This window comes from Schistocerca americana, chromosome 3 (genome assembly GCF_021461395.2).
Source record: "Schistocerca americana isolate TAMUIC-IGC-003095 chromosome 3, iqSchAmer2.1, whole genome shotgun sequence".
NCBI lineage: Eukaryota > Metazoa > Arthropoda > Insecta > Orthoptera > Acrididae > Schistocerca > Schistocerca americana.
Window position 1 is genome coordinate 632,403,182 of NC_060121.1, and position 26,755 is coordinate 632,429,936.

At 42.9% G+C, this 26,755-nt stretch overlaps 1 protein-coding gene across 1 annotated transcript in view; it reads right to left on the bottom strand.

Moving 5' to 3' along the window:
• The window catches only part of LOC124607167 (dopamine receptor 1), a 1,071,117-nt gene that overhangs the window by 54,518 nt on the left and 989,844 nt on the right, over nucleotides 1–26,755 (bottom strand). The window contains exon 4 of the mRNA XM_047139381.1: nucleotides 6,098–6,407. Coding sequence (XP_046995337.1) covers nucleotides 6,098–6,407 — 310 coding nt within the window. The remainder of the gene's footprint in view (nucleotides 1–6,097; nucleotides 6,408–26,755) is intronic.

Below are 26,755 nucleotides of genomic sequence, written 5' to 3' on the forward strand. Positions count from 1 at the left end.
AGGAAATCACTGCTTGTATTTATGTGAATTCTTTGCTGTTAACCCGAATTGACAAACTTAAGAAGTGTTATAGCTTATTTGATTATCTTAAGTTAGAGATCCATTATAAGGGAACGAAAACCAGAAACATGAAAAATGGAAGAGAGAGCGCTTGACGTTCCCTTTGCACTAATTGTCGGACAATTAGTTCACGGGATGAAGAACAAAAACTTGCTAGTGACTGATTATATAATCTTCTGGTCACTAAAACTGCAACGCCAGAACGGATGGCAACCAGCTTCCTTACTGTGAGAATGCTGTGTAGCGGGAAGAAAAATTACTGAGCATGTGACGCATAGTAAGAAGGTTGCACGATTAAAAAAAAAGAGGGGACCCTGCTGCCAGATCCTGAAGAATACGCGACAGTCGACCGACCGCAGTGTTATCCGCAGCCACTCATCATCGCATGCATTGCGGAGGGGCGGGGCACGGGGTCAGCTCAGCCCACTCCCTGCTGTTGCCGGCGTTTCGACCTTGGAGCCGCTACCTCTCAGTCGCGCTGGTTTTCAGTCGACATCACGAGACTGAGTGCACCCGGCGCAGTCCTTTCACCAAGAAGGCAGTACTGGAATCGAACCAGGATACCCCACATGAGGGTCTGTCACGTTGATCACTGGGCTACGCAGGATTCATACATGAATAAATTTGCAGGTATTTTGCAAACTGTAACACTTGGTACTGCCATCTCCGGCAGTGACAATGGCTCTCAACCAGATGGAAATGGAGAGAAACTGAGATTGGCCGAGAGATTCGGATATGTCGTCCTTGCTGTTTTAGTTCTGTACTAAAGACCATCAGTTGCTGTGGTTGGCAAGTGGTAGTGTACCAGTTTCCCGGCAAGCGATAAGCAGGTTTTTTTCAGATAGTGAGGGATCAGGAGAATGTGGTGATCGGGACAAAAGTTGAAGAAACTCTGTATCGAGATAGTTCAGGGCAGCACAGTAAGTGTCGTCTCGCACAATCTTGTTAAAAGATGTGACAGAGACCTAGAACACAGAGCAAGGCCATTGTTTTTAAATTCTACAGAAGAGTAACGGTTCCTGTCCAAATTACTGGTTATTCAAATTAAAGATGGTCGTGTTGTTTACCCTGTGGCACCCCATACCATCACGCCAGATGCTGAGCCGGTATCACGTTGATCAGTGCAAACTGGCAACGTTCGTTCTCCTCACTCTCTCCACGCACAGATACGCCAGTTGCAATACTGTGTGCAGAAAAGAACTCGTCCCAAAAGACAACGAGGTGCCATTCGCGTCTCCGTTAACGACGTTGGGCCGTACCAGCGTCGGAGCGCCTCTCTTTGAGGCGCGCTGACGTTCCGTGGAGCGCCAAGTGCCATTGCAATCTCTGTGCTGGTGCCTGGCTCATGTGGCTGTACGATCTGATTGGGGACAGCCAATAGTAGCCAGGTAAGACTTTGGTAGTAGTGATTTTACTCAGTTTTCTGTCATAGGTAAATGAGTAGTCACCATTGTCATAATCACTGAATGCCGAAGGCCTTATACTGCAAAGTGTTATGTCGTTATTGGGGTTCGCAGTCTGGGGTAGATTGAATCATTTTCCTTTAAATACTGTTATTATTCCATTAATATTTTGTGTTGTTCAAATCTTATTCAGGTCTCAAGGAAGCTTTTGTTTATAATGGTGTTTTCTGTGTGGTTAAATTGGTGATTGCGTGGTAAATAAAGTGGTAATACAAATACTTGCCCCACATCTTCACAGACCCAGCCCCAACCCACTTATACCTAAATCCCACGATACACCTGGCAGCTCTGTGAGTTAAAGACGCACCCTGTGTACCCTCAACCCACTTAAATTTTTTGAATCTTGCTATTGTACTGTATCTACACAAAAAATTAAATTTCTGTATTTGCTCTTTTTTCAGAACTTGCAACTTTAATGACCAGAAGTGCAGGTAGCAATTTTTGTTGACTTGTAGAAATGCATGATACACACTCCTCTGTTTTACAGTACATTTCTTCACTACCAGTTTAGATCACGGACCATCTTCACAGTGGAAAAACATTATTGTAAAAACCAGAGAAACGAAGTTTTCACAATAGATATCTTTCAACTATGAAGAGGGTTCATGATACAAACTGGTATTGAATAAATGTACTGTAAGACAGCATAGTGTGTATCACGCATTTCTCCAAGTACTATGATGCTGCTGACAATTGCCTGAAAATTTTTTTTTACAATTTTTGTTAAGGCAGTCCTGTACGATAGAACTGGCTGTATGGCTGCACAAAGAGCTCAATGAAAAAGTAGAATTAAATAAAATATATTACCTACACACTTTGTGTACAGGGTATTCGAAAAATACACGGCAGTATTTCAGGGCGAGGTTAAGCCCATACAGTGGACAAAAGAAACGTGATATGAACATGGGTTCCGAAATTTTTATTTATTGAGACATCCGGCATGGAAGTTACTAACGCTCCCTTGGAGCCCTGTCTGTGACGATACTGTGGTATGCCAGCGGTCTCTGGGAACCGTGGCCGGGCTGGAATTACTGTACTTCGAAGCGAGCTCTACGGAACAGCTCTGATGGACAATACTGTGCAACGCAGTTAGCACTTATATCAGTGCTGCCGTCTTGAGTTTCTCCAGGTACAGGTAATGTGCCACTCCAATGCTGTACTGTGAACTCTCATTCTCCAGTACGTATTGTCTTAGGCAATGAAGAATTCAAATGCTGAAATGCATCCATGCATTTCATGTATGGGTTGGCGAATGGCAACGCTGGATTAGACCGTCGGTTGTGCTACGGACGATATCCAGATCGCTAGTGCCCTGACAGGGAGCCATTCGAAGAAATCCACTGCCACTTACACGACGATGGTAGTTCATACTTTTACCCGGAACATGAGGAGGCGACGACGCACAACGCCTGCAACTGAGGACGCTATTATTGACGGTGCAGAACACAATCCGCACATCAGTACTCGGCGCTTAGGTCGTCAGCTCGGTATCCATCACAACGCCGGCGACGTATCCCTGAACAACGGCTGTATCTGTATTAACGACAGCAGATCCAGGCGCTGGCCTCCTAGGATTTTCCTCAAAAACTTATTCGTTGTTGGTGCTTTATCCAACAACGTAGCCTGAAGCTTGTTTTTCTAGCAGTAGTGTTATGGACAGATGATGGCATCCAAAACTTCCATAGTCAGCATCAGTGGGCGTACGTCAATCTACATGCAACTGTTAAAATGATCCATCAATAAAGATTCGCCATCAACGTTTGGGTACGGACCTTTACTTCTTTACCGCCCAAAAGGGAGGAGGTACAGACGGTCGTTGCGCAGAATATTGCGTCCTTTGTTGACAGATATTTCACTACAACTCGAGAAACAGATGTACTACACTCTCGATGGTTCCCCTGACCATTTTACTGTTCTTGTCCGCCAAAACCTGACTCGCCATTGTGCTAGTTGCTGGATAGATAGAGGTGGACTTGCCTTGTCCCAACACTCACCTGACGGAGCACCATTGGACTTTTCTTAAGCGTCTTTTTAAAGGCGTTAGTGTACGCCGTACCTGTGGAGGAGGAAACATCACTTCTTGCAAGAATTCAGGCAGACAGTGAAGGAATAAATACAACCCCGGGAATTTCTGACGCTTTCATGCCTCAGTGCGTAGACTATCAGTTGCCTGGATACTAGCAGAGGATGGGCATTTTTAAGACTTATTATATGGTAGTGAATTGGGTGCATCATTGTGAAAATAAATTGGAGCTTCTCATGGAGCAGGTATTCGACTTCCATGTCTGATATCTCAATAAATATCCATTTCCCTTATAGTTGTTGTTGTTGTTGTCGTGGTCTTCAGTCCTGAGACTGGTTTGATGCAGTTCTCCATGCTACTCTATCCTGTGCAAGCTTCTTCATCTCCCAGTACTTACTGCAAGCTACGTCCTTCTGAATCTGCTTAGTGTATTCACCTCTTGGTCTCCCTCTACGATTTTTACCCTCCACGCTGCCCTCCAATACTAAACTGGTGATCCCTTGATGCCTCAGAACATGTCCTACCAACCGGTCCCTTCTTCTTGTCAAGTTGTGCCACAAATTCCTCTTCTCCCCAATTCTATTCAATACCTCATCATTAGTTATGTGATCTACCCATCTAATCTTCAGCATTCTTCTGTAGCACCACATTGCGAAAGCTTCTATTCTCTCCTTGTCCAAACTATTTATCGTCCATATTTCACTTCCATACATGGCTACACTCCATACAAATACTTTCAGAAACGACTTCCTGACACTTAAATCTATACCCGAAGTTAACAAATTTCTCTTCTTCAGAAACGCTTTCCTTGCCATTGCCAGTCTACATTTTATATCCTCTCTACTTCGACCATCATCAGTTATTTTTCTCCCCAAATAGCAAAACTCCTTTACTACTTTAAGTGTCTCAATTCCTAATCTAATTCCCTCAGCATCACCCGACTTAATTCGACTACATTCCATTATCCTCGTTTTGCTTTTGTTGATGTTCATCTTATATCCTCTTTTCAAGGCACTGTCCTTTCCGTTCAGCTGCTCTTCCAAGTCATTTGCTGTCTCTGACAGAATTACAATATCATCGGTGAACCTAAAATTTTTTATTTCTTCTCCATAGATTTTTAATATCTACTCCGAATTTTTCTTTTGTTTCATTTACTGCTTGCTCAATGGAAATATTCAATCTGTGTAAGTCAGTCTAAAAATACACTCTAAGAGGAAAAGAATCCATCCACCATCAAGGAATTACCCGAATGGGACGGAAATCCATAGATGTGATGTACTCGAACAAAGAAATGATTACGGTTTCAGAAAAATTTGACGGTTTATTCAAAAGAAAAATCTTCAGAAATTGAGCAGGTCAATAAAGCGTTAATTCACCTCTGACCCTGATGCATGCCGAATGGCTAGGCGCTGGTTGATAGAGTTGTAGGATGCCCTCCTGAAGGACATCGTGCCAAATTCTGTGCAATTGTCAAAATCACGAGTTGGCTGGAGGGCCCTGCCCATAATGCACGAAAATCTGTCATTCGGGGAGAGATTCGCAACCTTTCTGGCCAAGGTAGGGTGTTGAAAGCACGAAGACAAACAGTAGCAACTCTCTCAGTTTGCGAATGTGTATTATCTTGCTGAAATGTAAGCACAGGATGGTTTGCCGTGAAGGGCAACATAACGGGGCGTAGAACATCACCGTCGTGCCAATGTGCTGTAAGGGTGCTGCGGATGACAACCAAAAGAGTCTGCTATGAAATGAAATGGCACCCGATACTGTTGGGCCGTATGACGGGCGAAAGTTAGGATGGCATCCTAACGCTGTCCTGGGCGTCTTCAGACTTATTTTGGGCCTGGAATCTCATCGACTGGCGTAGAAATGTATTCGGTGATGAGTTGCGCTTCGAACTGTGCCCTGATAATCAGCGAAGACCCTGTCTGAAGTAGCCGCAGACAGCGCTGAGAGACCAGCATGACTGTCGTCCGCCATATGGCCCGACAACCAGGAGTGAAGGTCTTGGTTGCCATTTCACTTGATAGCAGGACAGCTTTGGTTGTCATCAGCGGCATCCTTACAGCACAACGGTTCGTCGAAGATAATCCACGCCCCGTTTTGTTGTCTTTCATGGCAAGGCATCCTATGCTTACAATTCAGCAACATAATGCCCGTCCACATACACCGAGAGTTTCTTTCCCTTGTCTCCCCTACTTGCCATCTTATCCAGCGACATTGATGGATCTGTCTCCCACTAAGAACGTTTACGGCATAATGGGCAGGGCCCTCCAACCAGTTTGGGTTGTAACGATCTAAGGCGACAGTTGCACAGAATTTGGAACGATGTCCCTAAGCCACTGCTTTCAGAAGGGCAGAGGCGGACCAACGAGTTATTGCCTTGCTCAATTTAGGAAGCTGTTTCCCATGAAGAAATCGTCCAATCATCCTGTAACTGTAATAATATGTTTCTCTGTATATGCGCATCAATATCCCATTCGGATAATTCCTTTATGGTGCGTCGTTCTTAGAGTGTGTATCACACACGTTTATTTTTGGACAGATAACTCACCTGAGGGGGTCCTTGATGTGGATGTACCTATCGAGTGAAATGGCACAAAGGTTTAGGATGGAGGCGGTGGAGCACATGACGTCGAAGGCTATCCAGGTGTCGCAGAACTGTGCGCCAAACATCCAGTAGCCCAGCAGGTCGTTGACGACGGCGAAGGTCATGACGAGCGCCGCTACGAAGAGATCCGCGATGGCGAGCGACGCGAGGAACAGGTTGCCGATGCGCCGCAGCCCGCGGTCCGTGTAGATGGCCACGCACACCAGCACGTTGCCCGCGATAGACATGAAGATCACCAGCGACAGGAAGACGCCTGCGAACACAGCGACGCAACTAGTGCGAGGCCCGGCAAAGGGTGCACAGGTTTCAGGATGCTGTGCGCAAGCAATGCAATCCGCAATTCATGACAGGGTCACATACGCACACACACAGACACACACTGACGAACCGAAACATTATGACTGACTTCTTAATAACGTATTTGTCCATCTTTTCAACGCGATACTACGTGGGTTCTACACGGCGTTGATTGGAAAAATACGTGGTTTCTTGAGGTATGTGACATTAGATGTCTACAGACAGGTCAGTAACTCTCGCCAATTACGGTTTGTCGGTGCGGCTTGAATCTGGTGGCCAAGACATCAAGGCACCATGCTCGTCCAACAACGATAGCACTATATCGAGGAAGGCTTAAAGAAAATTATATCTGTATCACATCTTTGGAGTGTTTACTCTTAGATTAGCAAATTATTTCACTATGTTCTAATTACATGTACGTCCAAGAAATATTTGAAATGTGGACTATGCGAGAGGCCGTGACACACTGACAGCTGCCAAAGTGCTCAGGGTAGCACCTGTCTATCAGAGACTTGCATCTGATGCACTCCTGGCAAGATGCACTGATGGAAAGCCGCAAAATGAAAATGAAAGCTTTCATAGTGTCATTTAGTCGAAGTGTCCCACAGAAAAGAAAAAGAATTTTTTTTTGGGTATTGTAGAAGCAGTTATAAAGTTTAATAAGGGATGTTTGCAGAAAACATGAGTCCCATTGCTCCTTTATCACAGTCCCTGAAGAACATGTGCTTTTCCAGAGATCAGCGGAGGGTCAAGCAGGCCACAAGATGCTGCTAGGAGAAGGAAAAATGTAAAAAGTGGTCTTGAAATTACAAGAAGCAGAATACTTACACCATCAGGAAAAGAGAATTTTTTACAGTAAGTAGTCTTGAGGTATTTGCATACCTTTATACATTAATATCATCGAAAATGTACTTTTCCATTTTATCATCACAATTATATATCGACAATTATGAAAGAATTAAATGTCAAGAGTAAAAAAAAAAAGTAAATTGATAACAGTTCTCTCAAAAAAACGCATGTAACTGTTGAACAACGTTTTGTGATGTACCAAAAATCTTGAATGTGAAAATTGAGATCTGAGAACCAAAAGTAGCTTTTCAAATAGCGGATTAAACATCATATCAAAAATTCAGGGTTAAAGTATCAGTCCAGTACTTGACTCCAAAGCCTGGTTATTACATCTTTAAATGATAGATATGATTTTATAATTCGATTGAAGTCGGAAAAGTAAGAGAAAGCAATGCCTTCAATTACCATCTCAAGCCTTACGGAAGCCAAGGAGAATGTCCCCCGTACCTTAATAATGTCTCCAACAGCCACCGTCTGTGGCGCGGCTGATGTTTCGTGCAATCGTTCGCATGCATGAAGGAGTATACGGAAACTACCATCGATGTGGTGTGACAAGGAACGTGATTCATTTGACTAACAAGGGGAGACCACAACGTTGGGATCACGCACTTCCGTCACACTTTGTACACCTTTAGTAGGCCATTAAAACAACATAATGTAAGAAACTGCAAAAAGGTGGGAATTTAAGAAGATGGGACCTGGATAAACTGACTAAACCAGAGGTTGTACAGAGTTTCAGGGAGAGCGTAAGGGAACAAATGGCAGGAATGGGGGAAAGAAATACAGTAGAAAAAGAATGGGTAGCTTTGAGGGATGAAGTAGTGAAGGCAGCAGAGGATCAAGTAGGTAAAAAGACGAGGGCTAGTAGAAATCCTTGGGTAACAGAATAAATATTGAATTTAATTGATGAAAGGAGAAAATATAAAAATGCAGTAAATGAAGCAGGCAAAAAGGAATACAAACATCTCAAAAATGAGATCAACAGGAAGTGCAAAATCGCTAAGCAGGGATGGCTAGAGGACAAATGTAAGGATGTAGAGGCTTATCTCACTAGGGGTAAGATAGATACTGCCTACAGGAAAATTAAAGATTCCTTTGGAGAAAAGAGAACCACTTGTATGAATATCAAGAGCTCAGGTGGAAACCCAGTTCTAAGCAGAGAAGGGAAAGCAGAAAGGTGGAAGGAGTATATAGAGGGTCTATGCAAGGGCGATGTACTTGAGGACAATATTATGGAAATGGAAGAGGATGTAGATGAAGATGAAATTGGAGATATGATACTGCGTGAAGAGTTTGACAGAGTACTGAAAGACCTGAGTCGAAACAAGGCCCCGGGAGCAGACAACATTCCATTAGAACTACTGACGGCCTTGGGAGAGCCAGTCCTGACAAAACTCTACCATCTGGCGAGCAAGATGTATGAGACGGGTGAAATACCCTCAGATTTCAAGAAGAATATAATAATTCCAATCCCAAAGAAAGCAGGTGTTGACAGACGTGAAAATTAACGAACTATCACTTTAATAAGTCACGGCTACAAAATACTAACACGAATTCTTTACAGACGAATGGAAATACTAGTAGAACCCGACCTTGGGGAAGATCAGTTTGACTTCCGTAGAAATATTGGAACACGTGAGGCAATACTGACCCTACGGCTTATCTTAGAAGCTAGATTAAGGAAAGGCAAACCTACGTTTCTAGCATTTGTAGACTTAGAGAAAGCTTTTGACAATGTTGACTGGAATACTCTCTTTCAAATTCTGAAGGTGGCAGGGGTAAAATACAGGGAGCGAAAAGCTATTTACAATTTCTATAGAAACCAAATGAGAGTTATAAGAGTTGAGGGGCATGAAAGGGAAGCAGTGGTTGGGAAGGGAGTGAGACAGGGTTGTAGCCTCTCCCCGATGTTATTCAATCTGTATATTGAGCAAGCAGTGAAGGAAACAAAAGAAAAATTCGGAGTAGGTATTAAAATCCATGGAGAAGAAATAAAAACTTTGAGGTTCGCTGATGACATTGTAATTCTGTCAGAGACAGCGAAGGACTTGGAAGAGCAGTTGAACGAAATGGATAGTGTCTTGAAGGGAGGATATAAGATGAACTTCAACAAAAGCAAAACGAGGATGATGGAATGTAGTCGAATTAAGTCGGGTGATGTTGAGGGTATTAGATTACGAAATGAGACACTTAAAGTAGTAAAGGAGTTTTGCTATTTGGGGAGCAAAATAACTGATGATGGTCGAAGTAGAGAGGACATAAAATGTAGATTGGCAATGGCAAGGCAAGCGTTTTCGAAGAAGAGAAATTTGTTAACATCGAGTATAGATTTAAGAGTCAGGAAGTCGTTTCCGAAAGTATTTGTATGGAGTGTAGCCATGTATGGAAGTGAAACATGGACGATAAATAGTTGAGACAAGAAAGGAATAGAAGCTTTCGAAATGTGGTGCTAGAGAAGAATGATGAATATGGTTAGATCACATAACTAATGAGGAGGTGTTGTATAGGATTGGGGAGAAGAGACGTTTGTGGCACAACTTGATTAGAAGAAGGGATCGGTTGGTAGGACATGTTCTAAGGCATCAAGGGATCACCAATTTAGTATTGGAGGGCAGCGTGGAGTGTAAAAATCGTAGAGGGAGACCAAGAGATGAATACACCAAGCAGATTTAGAAGGATGTAGGATGCAGTAGGTACTGGGAGATGAAGAAGCTTGCACAGGATAGAGTAGCATGGAGAGCTGCATCAAACCAGTCTCAGGACTGAAGACCACAACAACAACAATGTGCAAGTAGCAAGGTTCACTACTCTGGCAATTCGGAGGAAAGCACAAGAGAAATTTTAGGCGTCTATTAGGTAACTGATGTATCTGTGCGTAGGTATCTGATGTTAGAGCTCACGGTTGTTAAGTGGTTAGGGTTCGAGCTACATAAAACGAACGTGCTTGAGGCGGCGGGTCGCCTACCGCTCAAACCTTCATTTTTGTCGTACAAGTGTAAATTCTGTGACATTGAAGAATTTTTCACTTACACTATTCGTTCTTGTTACGTTAGCTACGTCTCACCGCTGCGCAGGTTACCTGTCAAATGGGGATTGTCTCTGTGTCTGCAGCTCCAAGCGTTGAGGTGCAAAGTAGTTCCGGGAACCTTACCAGAATGCATGTGTATGGGATTTCGCAAATCATGACAGGCACACGTTTTCAGGAAAACACTATGATTTTCTTCATTTACTTGTCGATTGTTATAAATATGTTTGTTCTAATAATTAAATTTAATTCAAAATAGTAAGTATTCAAATAACATGAAATTCACTAAAATTTCATGCAATTAGACGTGGTTCTTCTAGAATTATATTCGTCTCAAAAGTATTATAAATTAAATAATATGACTAGTCGTGGAAAAATATAGATTAAAAATTAAGCTTGAGTGGGAGTCACACTGTCGCCTCATACCTTTCGTCTTACGTAGCTCGAACGCTAACCACTTCCACTCTCCATGATCCAGTACCCAATGCAATCGCAACTGAAAATGTCGTTGTGTCAACATAGAAACACTTAGGGTGTTACAGATCCCCATATTCAATAATGTACATAGGCTACTGTACTCCAAAACACTTGTGCCCGCGTCAGCACTGTGCATTGTCAACAGATCTGATGGCCGTCTACCTTGCTGTAGAGAGTGGGTAACCCTTCGGCATCCACATTTTGTGACGAGATCTGAGCGTCGAACACGTTGTCGCCCACTCGTGGTTTCATCGTCCTTCAACTACTTTTCACTGATGCACACGACAGTAGCACGCGAACAGCCGGCCAGTTTCAACGAATCCCAGATGCTCCATCCCAGGAGCAAGTGCATAACAACCTGCCCTAGTTGCTTATGTCAGTGAATATCCCCGTTCGAGCCCCATATCTGTCTTCGTTGGTCACTTCTCCGCTTACATACTTGCATTATTATGTTATATGGAGCAACGCAGTCTCGCGGCGGAGAGTGTAAGCTTTTTTTTGACTCATCAGTGTAAGTGAATCGTGATGAATGAATGTCATCGTTGTAATGAAAAGAACACATAGCTTAGGAAATAATAATTTTTATGTCAGTTTTGTAGTTATGCTCATAAATTGTTTGAGTTCTGATGTACAAGATGGAAGTAGCGGGCAGGAATTTCCATGCTTGCAAAGATTTTGAGAGCCAAGATAGCTATCCGGATATGGACTGGTGAAATGCTACTCAGAATCGCCAGCCACAACTCTTGATCAATCCGATATGGGAACCACGGTCCAGTTGGCGTTGCGCGCGTAACGGCGCCAGAGCCTGTCAAAAAGTTAATCACTGAATCACAGCTCTGCCTTTACATAATGTGTGTGTCCTAGAGCGATTCAGATTGCTAACCTCATACAGACAGTCCTGAAAATTTGTGCTTGTAAACATTTAGTAGCTGTGAAAATACTTGCAGAATTTAAAACGAAAAACGTGTCGTGCAAGCAATAGATAATAGGAAAGTGAACTATTCATGTATCAATTACGTATTGCATGCACCACACGTTCTCCGTTTAAAATTCTGCAAGCATTGTGGTAGCTATCAAAAATTAATTCATAAGCACAAATTTTGAGGACTACCTTTTAGGCCTAGGAATCTGTATGGGACTATGAGAAATTATTTTATACTTTTCAGTTCATGTTAAAAAGAGTCATATTGAGAAGCTTTTTACTTAAACAATGATTTTCTAATGTTGTGTCAAACTTTTCTGTCCATTTCAAGCATCCTCAGTCACACACCAGGCAAATAGGCAGGTTATTATTCCATTGCCACCGAGTTCTGAGCTATGTTGGAAGTTTCAAGTCTTTAATTCACCAGGAAATTATATTGGTTCAAAATGGTTCAAATGGCTCTGAGCACTATGGGACTCAACTGCTGAGGTCATTAGTCCCCTAGAACTTAGAACTAGTTAAACCTAACTAACCTAAGGACAACACAAACATCCATGCCCGAGGCAGGATTCGAACCTGCGACCGTAGCGGCCTTGCGGTTCCAGACTGCAACGCCTTTAACCGCACGGCCACTTCGGCCGGCGAAATTATATTGGTAAACGAAGTACCAATCGTCACTCACCGACCAAGTAAGCGAGTTAATATTGCATTGTCATCCAGTTCTGAGTTATGCTGAACACTTCAAGTCTCTAGCTCATGGGGAAATGATAGTGGTAAACAAAGCACCCCTCACCACGTGGTAGACAAGAAACCAAGTTAATACTGCATTTTCATTCAGTTCTGAGCTATGCTGAATGTTTCAAGTCTCTAGTTCTTCGAGAAATTAGTTTAAAACCAACTGTAAATTTGTACCCAACAGACAGACAAGAAAGCGACCTAATAAAGCCTATTGAAAAAAGTTTTTACTGTATTCATGACAAGCAGGCAAAGAGATTCTTCCACCAAATCATCTGGAGGGACTGATTGTCTTCTGAAAGGTTCATTAAAATCGAAAGTACCGTATAAGGAAGTATCAGCCCCTGATTAGCTGGCACGAAACTGTGCGACCTGGTTAGGAGACGAAACCGCTCTCGAAATAAGCTTCTCCTTAGGGCACTTGGGGCCAGCAGGCTCGGAACACTTATTGGCGATGACTGATGACACACACGGGGTAGCTTTAAATCTGACATTGCACATCGTTGATCAGATGTTGGCTTTGGTTTCCCCTATTAATGAACAGTTCGTGGCCTAGACATTTTTGGGTAAATTATAGTAGAGTGCGCATAGCGCTTCAGAAAAGTTTACAAAAACACTAAGGAAATGTATTTTAAATTCTTTGAGATAATGCTATTAAAAAGGCATTACTCTCTTGACTTAATTTCATTTACTGATGGTTGGCCTTACAACGGCAGTCCGTCACACTGACCATTCGGCTATCGGTGAGGACTCCCCAAGACTGCTCTGGCAGTAGTGACAATACATAAGGAAAAATGAAGTTTGTGTTGGGGAGGGCATTAGTGCAGCAAGCTTCACAATTGGACTGTGGTAGTGTATGGTTAGCATTTCTGCCTAGCAAGCACGAAGACAAGGGTTGGAGTCCCGGCTGCAGTACAATTTTTAATTCATTTCGTCTGCTTCGATCATTATCGTAGATAATAAAAAGAGACTTAAAACATTTAATTATAAGATCTATAAGATCACCAATGGTACAAGGACGACTCATTACGTCCAATGCTGGGGTCCTTGACAATATCGGAGAGCCCTGGCAATAGTGATGATATATAACGGAAATTGAATTGAAGTTCGTGTTGGGGAGGGCACTCAGCTTAGGTAGTTCGTGCAGCAATATTGATCATTTATGCTGTGGAAGTGTAAAGGTTAGCATTTCTGCCTAGAAAGGAAGAACACCCGCATTCGAGTCCCGGCTGCAACACAAATTTTTATTCATTTCGTCTGCTTCGATCAATATCCGAGTCGTTAAGTAGTTATCTTCGAGTAGCTGCCAATTGTTATTTGAATTTTGTGCTCCCTATGATAGTTTTCTGTACATTGAATTAGGATACTTTTCACTTACAGACAATATCTTGCTCCATTCCCTCGAAAAATATTAAAATATTCCGTATTAAATTTCCAGCAGTCGTAAGATTTTACTACAAGATGTAACTACACACTTTCACGTTAATTTAGTTTTTAGTACTAAATGAATGTTAGTAGCTTCTTGAAGTGCCTTCCTAGCATGTAATTTTATCAAAATCTTCCTTCAGGTAATTTGAAAAGAAATTAGAACACCAGCGCCTTTGTACGCATTTCAAAATATTTCACACATTTACTATACAGAGATATGTACAAGCTGCTGCTGCCTCATGAAATTTTAAGTATATCAGTATGGACGCAAAAGCAGTCGGGGCTAGATCAGAAATGAATACGGAAGTATAATTCCATTCTTTACAATACTTCATTTTTTAAAGTCATCGTAGAGTCTGCTTGTAGTATCGGGCTGTCTTCTGTGGCTGTAAGACGTCAACTCGGAAACAACTGGCACCCGGCGACGGTATCTGCCGCTTGTCACGAAGATTCGTCCCTCCGCCTCCGCCAGTAACCACGATGAACGTGAAACACACCATCAGAACATAAAATACCTTTGTGCTGTTTCATATCGACAGTAAAATACATGAATGACTACAATAATACCTTCAACATATGTCAATATCGTACATACTGCACCATGCTTTGTGCGGCGGAAAAGATTACGGGCGGTACAGCATGTAATAAAACTGTAACATTACAACAGGACAATACGTCTAACAGACTCGCGCAAACAATCCGTGAAAACGTTGCTGTGACTGTTCGTCTGTCACTAACAGTTCTGTACGTTTCGTTGCCATGTTCCAAAAATTGTCACTGTTGACCTCCCTTGGTCATACAGCTACAGGAACAATTTAATATTTCGCGTTACCACACCTTAAGATTTAACCTATCCTCTTGAAACGCCTTCTGTCGTGATCAAATTAACTGACGGTGGCAGAGCTTGAATATTCCTTTTAGCACTGCTTGTTCTCAGGCCGCCACGGTTGTCACCCCTCCACATTTCGCAGAAGCTCACGTTCTCGATAATTTTTGCACACAGCGTATCTTGTCAATCATTACAGCTTTTCCTTCTCCAGCCTCTTCTGATTAGGGATTTCCGCACTGCTCATCCTTCGCTTGCTCTTCCTATTAAGTATCCATTTCTCACTTTATCCGTTCACTTAAACGTTATCACTCACTTGCTTCCACTTGACAGGTTTTTCAGCTAAGCCTTTCACGTCTTGATCTCTTCCTTGTTTCAGCCAGAGTGCATAACCTTCATTCTCAGATACGAGTTTCTCTAAAGCTCTTCTGGTGTATCTGTCGTAATGTTTAACAACTAAATTCGACATCTTTGTTCGTCTTGGCTTTGTCTATTCCCAACATCTGCACTAACAACCATACATCGCTAACTTTTTGATCTTCTCCTCTGCCACCCCCCTCCCCCTCTTGGTTTGTTAAAAAGGACCTTAACAGGATATTTTCCATACATAACGGTAAACCATTTTACTCGACAATGATCACGGAGTTTTCACCAAGTAGAGATATAATCTCGTCACTTAGGAACGCTGTGTTTTGACAAACGACTAAGAAGCACTCATGCTCCAATTTCCCTTCGTCCTCCAAGGACATTCTGCACTCTCCTTCTTTCAGTCCGCATTTGAACTGAGGAAGGGGTCTGAAACAGATGAGTGCGAATTTTTTGGGACACCGTGATTATTACCTACAGGGCTTTTGAAGTAAAGAGATCCCTGATCAACAGAAAACCCAGAGCAATTTTTGGTGGAGGAAATGCAATGAATCTGGAATCATTTAACCTTATACTTACCCAAATTTCCTCATTTAAGTATGTATCTGTCACTTCTTGCAATGTAGAAAGACCGTTTTCTGCATGAAAGAATGTCCCTGTAGACAAATGCATGATCCTAAATGAGTAGAAGTTGGGTTGTTATGTATTAATCTTATGGCTTGTAGTGTTGGGAGTCTCCCAGGAGATGTTAAAAATGGTTCAAATGGCTCTGAGCACTATGGGACTCAACTGCTGAGGTCATTAGTCCCCTAGAACTTAGAACTAGTTAAACCTAACTAACCTAAGGACATGACAAACATCCATGCCCGAGGCAGGATTCGAACCTGCGACCGTAGCGGTCTTGCGGTTCCAGACTGCAGCGCCTTTAACCGCACGGCCACTTCGGCCGGCAGGAGATGTTAAGTTCGCCTTCGATGAAGCTCTTTTCATTTATGCAGAGTGGCTGCATCTTTTAGGGAATTTGATTCTGTCAGGAAAGAAAGGAATTCGGAACGAATTGGCTGTGACCTATGCAAAGGCTATCTGGAAAGTTCTCGGCTTCGCACAGAGATCACAGTACTACTCACGTGAATTTTTCCACTTACGTTGGTACACGTGTTAGTAGACGCTACGTAAAACTACAAGTCGTTCCAAGCAGCAGTTGGCTGTAGGCAGTCGTTTGAAGCAGTTGTGGTGGACATGTTGCTGAAAACGTAACAAATCGGGTATCGCGCAATGGTTGAATTCTTCGTAAAAGAAGGTTTAACACAGACTGAAATTTATTTGCAGCTTGTAAGTGGCTCTTCATTCTCAATCTATACCAGGAAGAAATGGACGGCCTAGTTTGAACGTGGCCGTGAAAGCACGCGAGATGATTACGCGAAGGACGTCCAAAAAGTGCAAGCACACCGGAAATCATCGACAAAGTGAATGATATGAGTTTGGAAAATCAGCGTATAAAGGAGCGTGAAATTGCTAATGCTCGAAGGATATTAATATAACGTGTTGGTCACATCTTGCATCTCGAACTGAACATGAGCAAAATGAGAGATAGCAATATCGTCAGTGCTTTAAGTAAATATCATCGTTGGTAGGTGATGGCAGCGGCTTTCAGTTTGCAACTGTGCCTTGGTAACGGTCGACCAACAGGCTTGTGATATTTTATGTTTTTTATGGTCTGAGTTGTCAATGTGCGTACGCAACTTGTGACGAGGCCTAAGGGCTTAAAAAATTTCTTAAGGAGAGGTTTTAACTCAGGACGTCTATAATCGTTCCCTTGCTTTTAGCACTTAAAAATGGGATAATGTTGTCCCGAAATATGTTGTGGCAATGGTCACCCGACTGACACGTGAGCTGCATAACCTCAGTATTGCATGAACATGGGAAAACTTTGTGCACGATGGGTGCCATGTGTGCTCACTGCGGATCACAACCAAAATCACGAGATGCTTTGTAATAAGTGAATTGTGCGTTTTAAGAAAAACAGGCGACTTTTTGCGTCAATATGTGACAGTGAATGAAGCACGATTTCACCATTACACACTCGAATCCAGACATTAGTCTATGCAGTGGATAGAAGCCGACATTTTTTTTTTTGTCATCAGTCTACTGACTGGTTTGATGCGGCCCGCCACGAATTCCTTTCCTGTGCTAACCTCTTCATCTCAGAGAAGCATTTGCAACCTACGTCCTCAATTATTTGCTTGACGTATTCCAATCTCTGTCATCTTCTACAGTTTTTGCCCTCTACAGCTCCCTCTAGTACCATGGAAGTCATTCCCTCATGTCTTAGCAGATGTCCTATAATCCTGTCCCTTCTCCTTATCAGTGTTTTCCACATATTCCTTTCCTCTCCGATTCTGCGTAGAACCTCCTCATTCCTTACCTTATCAGTTCACCTAATTTTCGACATTCGTCTATAGCACCACATCTCAAATGCTTCATTCTCTTCTGTTCCGGTTTTCCCACAGTCCATGTTTCACTACCATACAATGCTGTACTCCAGACGTACATCCTCAGAAATTTCTTCCTCAAATTAAGGCCGGTATTTGATATTAGTAGACTTCTCTTGGCCAGAAATGCCTTTTTTGCCATAGCGAGTCTGCTTTTGATGTCCTCCTTGCTCCGTCCGTCATTGGTTATTTTACTGCCTAGGTAGCAGAATTCCTTAACTTCATTGACTTCGTGACCATCAATCCTGATATTAAGTTTCTCGCTGTTCTCATTTCTACTACTTCTCATTACCTTCGTCTTTCTCCGATTTACTCTCAAACCATACTGTGTACTCATTAGACTGTTCATTCCGTTCAGCAGTTCATTTAATTCTTCTTCACTCTCACTCAGGATAGCAATGTCATCAGCGAATCGTATCATTGATATCCTTTCACCTTGTATTTTAATTCCACTCCTGAACCTTTCTTTTATTTCCATCATTGCTTCCTCGATGTACAGATTGAAGAGTAGGGGCGAAAGGCTACATCCTTGTCTTACACCCTTCTTAATACGAGCACTTCGTTCTTGATCGTCCACTCTTATTATTCCCTCTTGGTTGTTGTACATATTGTATATGACCCATCTCTCCCTATAGCTTAGCCCTACTTTTTTCAGAATCTCGAACAGCTTGCACCATTTTATATTGTCGAACGCTTTTTCCAGGTCGACAAATCCTATGAAAGTGGCTTGATTTTTCTTTAGCCTTGCTTCCATTATTAGCCGTAACGTCAGAATTGCCTCTCTCGTCCCTTTACTTTTCCTAAAGCCAAACTGATCGTCACCTAGCGCATTCTCAATTTTCTTTTTCCGACTCTTCAGCTCCAAAGAAGACAAGAACGGTGCTGTCGACGGGAAAGCTCATGGTGTCGGTGTTTTGGAATGTGAAAGGAGTTTTGTTGACTATCTTGAAAAAAGTAAAACGGTAATTGGAAAGTGCTCTCTCGACTTCCTCGTCTAATCGAAAAGGCCTTTCCGGCTGTGGATGTTTACTTTGCAGCACTTCCGGAGGAACCCTACCAAGAGGGGATAATGGGACCGGAACACTGTGGGGTGAATTGTATTGAATTGGAGGAGATTATGTTGAAAAATAAGTTGTCGTTTTCACTATCATGCCGAGAACTTTTCTTGCCGCTTTCATTGTAAGTGGCGACCTCCGGCATTTGCCGAAATTGAAAATGGGAAACCACAGAAAACCATTTTCTAGACTGCCGGCGGATGGATTAGAGTAGGGCTTCACAACATACGTGCTCGCGGAGCAAGCTGTGAGCAGCAAGGCGCGAGCACGGAGCAGCGCGAGCACGCTACCCCCACTACCGGACCAGAGCGGAGCGGAGAGTGGGGAGAGTCACGTGGGGTACACAACAGCTGCCGCCAGTCGGTGTAAATCCGCGGCCACCTGCAGGGATATCACTCACGAATTATTACTGCGACAAATGAAACAAATAAAGGAGAATGTACATGTGCCACATAATTTTATTAGCTTAGTGTATGCCTCTACCATCTGTAGACACTGAAACTAAAGAATTCCACGACAATCCTATATTTTCAACACTTTCTTCAACACTACTTAAAATATCACCTCCGGCTGTAGTGTTCTTCATGGCTACTACATCGAGGAGCTCCTCCCGCACCTGAAGATCTCTATTAACACCTCTAATAAATATGGCAAGCTGCGCTGTTCCAGTGATATCAACACTTTCGTCCAGAGCTAGAGAATACGCCATAAAATCTTTACAGATATTTGCAAGCTGGCTCTGGACGTCGTCTGCCATGTACCGTATGCGACGCATAATGGTCATGTTAGATAATGGCACAATCCGAAACTGTTCAACTGGAGATGGACACAAATGTTCCGCTGCAACTACCAAACATTCTTTTATTAAATCGCCATCAGTTAAGGGGTTCAGGGACTTTGCTAAAAGCAAAGCAATTTTGTACCCCATTCTGAGAGCTGCCTCAGTTGATTTTTCTTCGTCGTCCAGATCTTCTTCGGATAGCTTCCTTTTAAGTTTGATAACTTCTTGTGCACGATCTGGTCAATCACATTTTCCACGTCCGTAGTCTTTCGCGTGGTACGACATATAATGTCGCTGCAAATTAAATTTCGTAAAAGAATTCAGCGTTTTGTTACATACTAAACATTTTGCAACACCATCTTTTCAGTAAACAGATACAATTCCTCCCAATGGGGGTTGAACTGCGAAAGCATGGTTGGGGTTACACAACGGCGACTTCACATGATTCTTAACCAGCGAAGTGAATGTTAATAGCTGATCGTAGTACTTTAAACGTTACACAGTCGGCGCAAATTCAATAGGCACGCTGCGCCCCTATTCAAACGTGCGCGCGCATTTCCCCTCCCTCCCCTCCCTCCCTACTCCGCGACCTTGCAGCTGCTCGCGAGCACGTGCCTGAGCAGACGCGAGTACTCGCGCTCAAAACCGGCCAGTTGTTAAGCCCTGGATTAGAGCCACTTCGTCTGCATATTTGGGTATCGTCCGGTTGGCCAGATCGGTTACGCTTGGCCATTAGGGCTACTAATGATAGAATATTTAGTAGATTTTTTAAAGAAATATAATCATCGATGTTTAAACGATAGTTTTGTTGATCAACACAAGAAAATCCAAGTTTACTTTTATGGAGTGATTTTCATTTGACGTTATTTGTAACGGTATTTATCGCACCGCTGACTTGTGATGTACTGAAATATTGCAACGCCAAAGTTCTACCAGTCTCCAAATAACAACTCCCGTACTAACATTAAACTACTATAGACAGGTAACTAGGATATTACAGTAGTGCGTACATATTTTTAACTTAACATAACGCTAGTGGACAAACCAAAATCTGTTTTCTTCTCCTTTCTTGTTACGAACTTACTCATAATTAGAAACTGAATCACAAAAGTACGCAGCACAAAAGCAATAAACGGCAGGAATTACATGATATTAAAGTGCAAGTAAGAACTGGACTGATTAACAAAACCACAACTGCTCACAAGCAAAACGTACAATAGTTGGCTTTGGCCAAAATAGGGATGGACGATAGCCAATAGTGTTATGCATGTACAGTCAGTTTAAATCTATCGTTAGCCTTGTTGACTAGCGATAGTGCGTATCCATTTTTCGTCATATGATTAAAAATAGAAGTATCTTTCAGTTTCACTACACCGCAAACAGGTCGTGCGTAATTTCATTTATGTGATATGGGGTGGGGGGTGTGGTGCGGGGGGGAAGCGTGTCCTGACGCACTGGTCTCACCTTTGGCTACGTCCTTGTGGTAGTAGTAGGCAGTTGTGACCTCCTGAACGTACAGCTTTTAAATTTAGCGGGGTTGTTTGTCACTCGCTCTGCCCCACTGCATCTGTCTAAAGCTGTTTGTCCACTACCTGGAAATCTTACGCAAGTCGTTTGCAGAAGCTGCTTCTGCAAGTTATTTGACGTAGAAAATCCCCCAGAAAGTCGACTTCCGCAAGTTTTTTCAACTTGCAGAAGTAGCTTCCGCACGTCAAATGGCTCTGAGCCGTATGGGACTTAACTTCTGAGGTCATCAGTCCCCTAGAACTTAGAACTACTTAAACCTAACTAACGTAAGGACATCACACACATCCACGCCCGAGTCAGGATTCGAACCTGCGACCGTAGTGGTCGCGCGGTTCTACTCTGTAGCACCTAGAACCGCTCGGCCACCCCGGCCGGCCTTTCCGCACGTCAGTGCAAACAGTTTCTTGCATCTCTCTGTAAGCACTTGACAAATTTGCCAGTTGCTGGAAATTTTTCTCAAACTTGCAGAATTTTGGTGTATTAAACATCGGTACGCAAGTGTCAGTGTCGTGAAGCGAATGGGACAAACAGAGATGAGCCGGGAGAAATGTACCATTTAATTCGTAAACATACGTATTTGACCACCACCAGCTAAGAAACTGCAAATGAATCTATTTATTCTTGAGGGTATTTTTGTTCTGTCGTTGCAGCTACAAAAACTACGTGTTTTTTCACCAGACACGTTTCGGTTTGTTAATGTAAAGCATCATCATTGGTCTTTCATTAAGTTCTTTACATTCTGATTATCTATAAGGTTGAAGAACTGTTCGTTAACAATATGTTGGGTTTTTAGTTACAGTTATTTCCGCTTGATTTCTCGCCTGTATCGGGAAACGCTGTTTGCTGGCGCATCGTTGATATTTTTCTTCTTTAGACACAGATAGTTATCACTATTTTTGCTTCTTACTAAGTATGTATTGTGATTTGTGTTTTCTAGTGTTGCCAACACAACTGAGCCACTAGTTTGTCTTTGAGCTATACTCTTTTTTTTAGTTTATTGTATGTGCGTGATTCTATTTAATTATGTTCCTGTGTACTTACATATTGTGTAAAAGTAGCCAAGGAACAGTGATGTTTCTTTGTGCGGGGAGGAGGGGAGGGAATAGCCATGATCAGTTGACATAAGTGTAATAAGTGTATAGTAGTGTGATGGAGCGTGAGTTAGAAGAGGAGGTGAAGAGCAAGAATTGAAATGAAATGAAATTGGGGTGGTGGGGGGGGGGGGGGGGGCGAGGGTAGAGTGAAGGACGGAAAAGGCTCTTTTCTTTTTCATGTAGTTCCATCAACTATTTTATACAGAGTCTCGTTGCCAATACTTATTTCGTCTTTGAGCAACTGTTTATTTTGTGCTAATGTTTTGTGTATGTGGAAAATTTCTTGGAAAGGAGGAGGTGTCTGTCTTCACTGATTCTTATGATGTTCACAATTTTTTCAATATTGCTTGGTCCATGGTGTTCTTGTTTCAAATGATCTGCAAATGTGAATGGTTTGTACTGTATTTAAATGCTCTGACGTGCTCTTTATAACTTTTGTCGAATGTTCTGCTAGTCATTCAAATGTATATCTTTCCACATTCTCTGCATCTGAACTGTTAGGTACCAGATTGTTGGTATCTGTCTTGTTTTGATTTCAGCTTTGGGACTTGTTGTTTTGTAACCATTGTTTGTGCCTCGTTTTTTGAATACATTACCAACTTTATGTGTGAACTTATTGTGATAGGTCATTGTATCCTATTTTTTGTAATAGTGCAGGTTATATGTGTCTATAAAGACACAAATAGTTAAAAAACTAGCCAAACCACACCATCACATACAACCCAACACATACAACCTGCACTACCACAAAAAATGGCATAGAATGGCCTACCACAACAAATTCACATATAAGGCGGTTTCAAGAGAAAAGGCATTTTCCCAGGCTGCGATTGAAAGTTGGGGTCCTTTGCAGCCACTGTGTGAGATGTTGACGGCCCACCTACGGTAGATGTTTGCCTATTAGTTGTTTGGGCATGGACATGACATCCTGCTACTGCTAGGTAGACCCTTTTTTAACCATTTTCTAGTTTTCCGGCGTCTAAACGTGAATCTTTAATTCTTAAATATTTCTCAGTTGTTTAATGGCGTAGGCTACGTCTGTTGTCTTACTTCAGATTTCGGATACACCTGATGATGGGACTAAGACCAGAAACTGCGCTAGTGTATAGTGACTTCTGTCGTGCAAGACTTCGGCCAGTTAAAATATGTTATAACTGTGGTCGATTTGTTTGTCACGAACAAGCTCAGTTTATTTTTTCTTCTGCTTAACTCTTTCTTTGTTGTTGTTCCTTGTTCTATATAGAACTACTCTTTTTGTGTAGGAGTTAATTAAATAAATACTTAATATGATTTGAGTATGTCAGATAATGTATACTGTTAATACTTTTCATATGTTGCCACTGTGTCAGCAAATTAATTTTTTTGGTGTACAATACTATATCACCATATACTTTTACAGGACCTGCAACGTTATTACAAGGGAAGTTAAGTGCTGTTCTACAACACATACTGTATTACTTGATCATAAAATGTATAAATAAATAGTACCAAACGGAAACTGGCATTATTTTTACTTCTTGAAAATTATAACTTTATATACACAAGCTTCGTCGAGGGTATCTTCAATTATGCGACGCGGTGTTCCTTAATGCTTTCATTTGTGTGTGTGCTGGCTGTATCGTTCATGTTTCTTCCAACACTAACATCAAGTTTAAATTGGTCCAATATGTTAAGATAAGGTCAAAGCATTCGAAAAGCCGAACCACACGAAAATTATTAGAGCGCTGACCAGTCTTTATAAGGTGAAAAAGTGAAATGACGTTCAATAAGTCGTTAATCAGATATGATAACAACAGAGAAAACGTTTTGTGAGTAAGTCGTTAACCTTCTTTTGATTTTTTAAATATCAGGTTGGAAGGAAAGAGGTTCTTAGCTAGTCATACGTGAAAAGGCTAGAATGTGTCTTATTTTATATTTGATTTGAGCATAGCTGCTCTAAATTCTGACCATTGCTTTATCGCAATGTAATCTGACGGTTTCTTAAAATTTCATTCTGATGGAGACACCCATAGTTGATGTTGAAACGTAGGTCATTGTACCAAACAGTTATTTGCAATCGGTTGGTTGCATAATTCCTATGTTTGAAAATCACATACGGTTGCTGAGAAACACCCATGTTTACGACTGTAAGAAAGAAATTTTATCGTTGAATGTCTCATAATTAAAAACAAAGCACAGAAATGCTGAAGAAGATAAACCGTGGCTTCATTGAACGTGACAAATGCCACACAGAAGCTAAATAAGGGTAGTACAACGGGTTTTGAAGACTTCTACTTAGAAATACTGGTCACAGTTCTGCATTAGAAATGTATTTTTGCGATGTATGCCCACAACTGTCAGCTATTAGTCTACTCCACTGAAGCAATCTATGGCACACTAGGAAAAATATTGTATAAGTACACTCCTGGAAATGGAAAAAAGAACACATTGACACCGGTGTGTCAGACCCACCATACTTTCTCCGGACACTGCGAGAGGGCTGTACAAGCAATGATCACACGCACGGCACAGCGGACACACCAGGAACCGCGGTGTTGGCCGTCGAATGGCGCTAGCTGCGCAGCATTTGTGCACCGCCGCCGTCAGTGTCAGCCAGTTTGCCGTGGCATACGGCGCTCCATCGCAGTCTTTAACACTGGTAGCATGCCGCGACAGCGTGGACGTGAACCGTATGTGCAGTTGACGGACTTTGAGCGAGGGCGTATAGCGGGCATGCGAGAGGCCGGTTGGACGTACCGCCGAATTGCTCAACACGTGGGGCGTGAGGTCTCCACAGTACATCGATGTTGTCGCCAGTGGTCGGCGGAAGGTGCACGTGCCCGTCGACCTGGGACCGGACCGCAGCGACGCACGGATGCACGCCAAGACCGTAGGATCCTACGCAGTGCCGTAGGGGACCGCACCGCCACTTCCCAGCAAATTAGGGACACTGTTGCTCCTGGGGTATTGGCGAGGACCATTCGCAACCGTCTCCATGAAGCTGGGCTACGGTCCCGCACACCGTTAGGCTGTCTTCCGCTCACGCCCCAACATCGTACAGCCCGCCTCCAGTGGTGTCGCGACAGGCGTGAATGGAGGGACGAATGGAGATGTGTCGTCTTCAGCGATGAGAGTCGCTTCTGCCTTGGTGCCAATGATGGTCGTATGCGTGTTTGGCGCCGTGCAGGTGAGTGCCACAATCAGGACTGCATACGACCGAGGCACACAGGGCCAACACCCGGCATCATGGTGTGAGGAGCGATCTCCTACACTGGCCGTACACCATTGGTGATCGTCGAGGGGACACTGAATAGTGCACGGTACATCCAAACCGTCATCGAACCCATCGTTCTACCATTCCTAGACCGGCAAGGGAACTTGCTGTTCCAACAGGACAATGCACGTCCGCATGTATCCCGTGCCACCCAACGTGCTCTAGAAGGTGTAAGTCAACTACCCTGGCCAGCAAGATCTCCGGATCTGTCCCCCATTGAGCATGTTTGGGACTGGATGAAGCGTCGTCTCACGCGGTCTGCACGTCCAGCACGAACGCTGGTCCAACTGAGGCGCCAGGTGGAAATGGCATGGCAAGCCGTTCCACAGGACTACATCCAGCATCTCTGCGATCGTCTCCATGGGAGAATAGCAGCCTGCATTGCTGCGAAAGGTGGATATACACTGTACTAGTGCCGACATTGTGCATGCTCTGTTGCCTGTGTCTAAGTGCCTGTGGTTCTGTCAGTGTGACCATGTGATGTATCTGACCCCAGGAATGTTTCAATAAAGTTTCCCCTTCCTGGGACAATGAATTCACGGTGTTCTTATTTCAATTTCCAGGAGTGTATTAAACTCATTAATAAACGACCCAAGATTATCGAATACCAGGCAAACGGCAGATCACGCCCTCTTTCCTTCTTCTCTTCAACGAATTCTTTTGTAAAATAAATTTCATAGTTGTCAGAGTCTAGAATGTAACCGTGTACAAAGTGTATGTACAGTGGGAAGACAAAATATGGAACTACGAAAAGCACAACATGTTATCATGCGTAATACGACGTAAGCAAACCGTTGACATTTATAACAGCTACCAGTCGTCTCTAAATGGATAAATAAAGGTCCTGTAGGGTCTACAAGAACTCCATACTTTAAAATAATGGTAAGCTTGGATAAGGATGATGGAGGTCGATAGCGATCATGCACTCCTTCGTTCAAGGTAGATCTGTAAGATTCAGTAGTATTGACTCAATGGCAGCCACAGGGCTGCTGAAATACCACGATATGGCTGCCCAAATCACCACCGAACGCCCAGCATATTTCACTCTTGGAACGTAAACTCGACCAAAAGTGTGTAACAGTACGAAACAGGACTCACCCAACCAAATGCCATGCTCTCATTGTTCCAAGTTCCAGGTTTTGTGCATTCGGCACCACGTTTTCCTTTTACGAGAAATTGTATCAGTGAAGAGTGGTTTTGGAAATTTAGCTATTACTGAAATTCTGTGCTTATGGAGCATGTTTCGTGTTGTTTAGGTGTTGAAAGTGTTCGCGAGTGCGACATTCAGATCTGCAGTGACTTTTGCAGCTGTCGTCCGCTTATTTTTCTGGACAATCCTCTTAAATAACCATCTGTTGCGATCAACCGACACACACTTTCGTCCTTGCTGTTACTTGGCAGGTGATGTTTTCCCCTTTCTCCCATCTTTCTTCGTTCCGGTGCCTCTTGGAACACCAACCACTTCGTCGGCCTT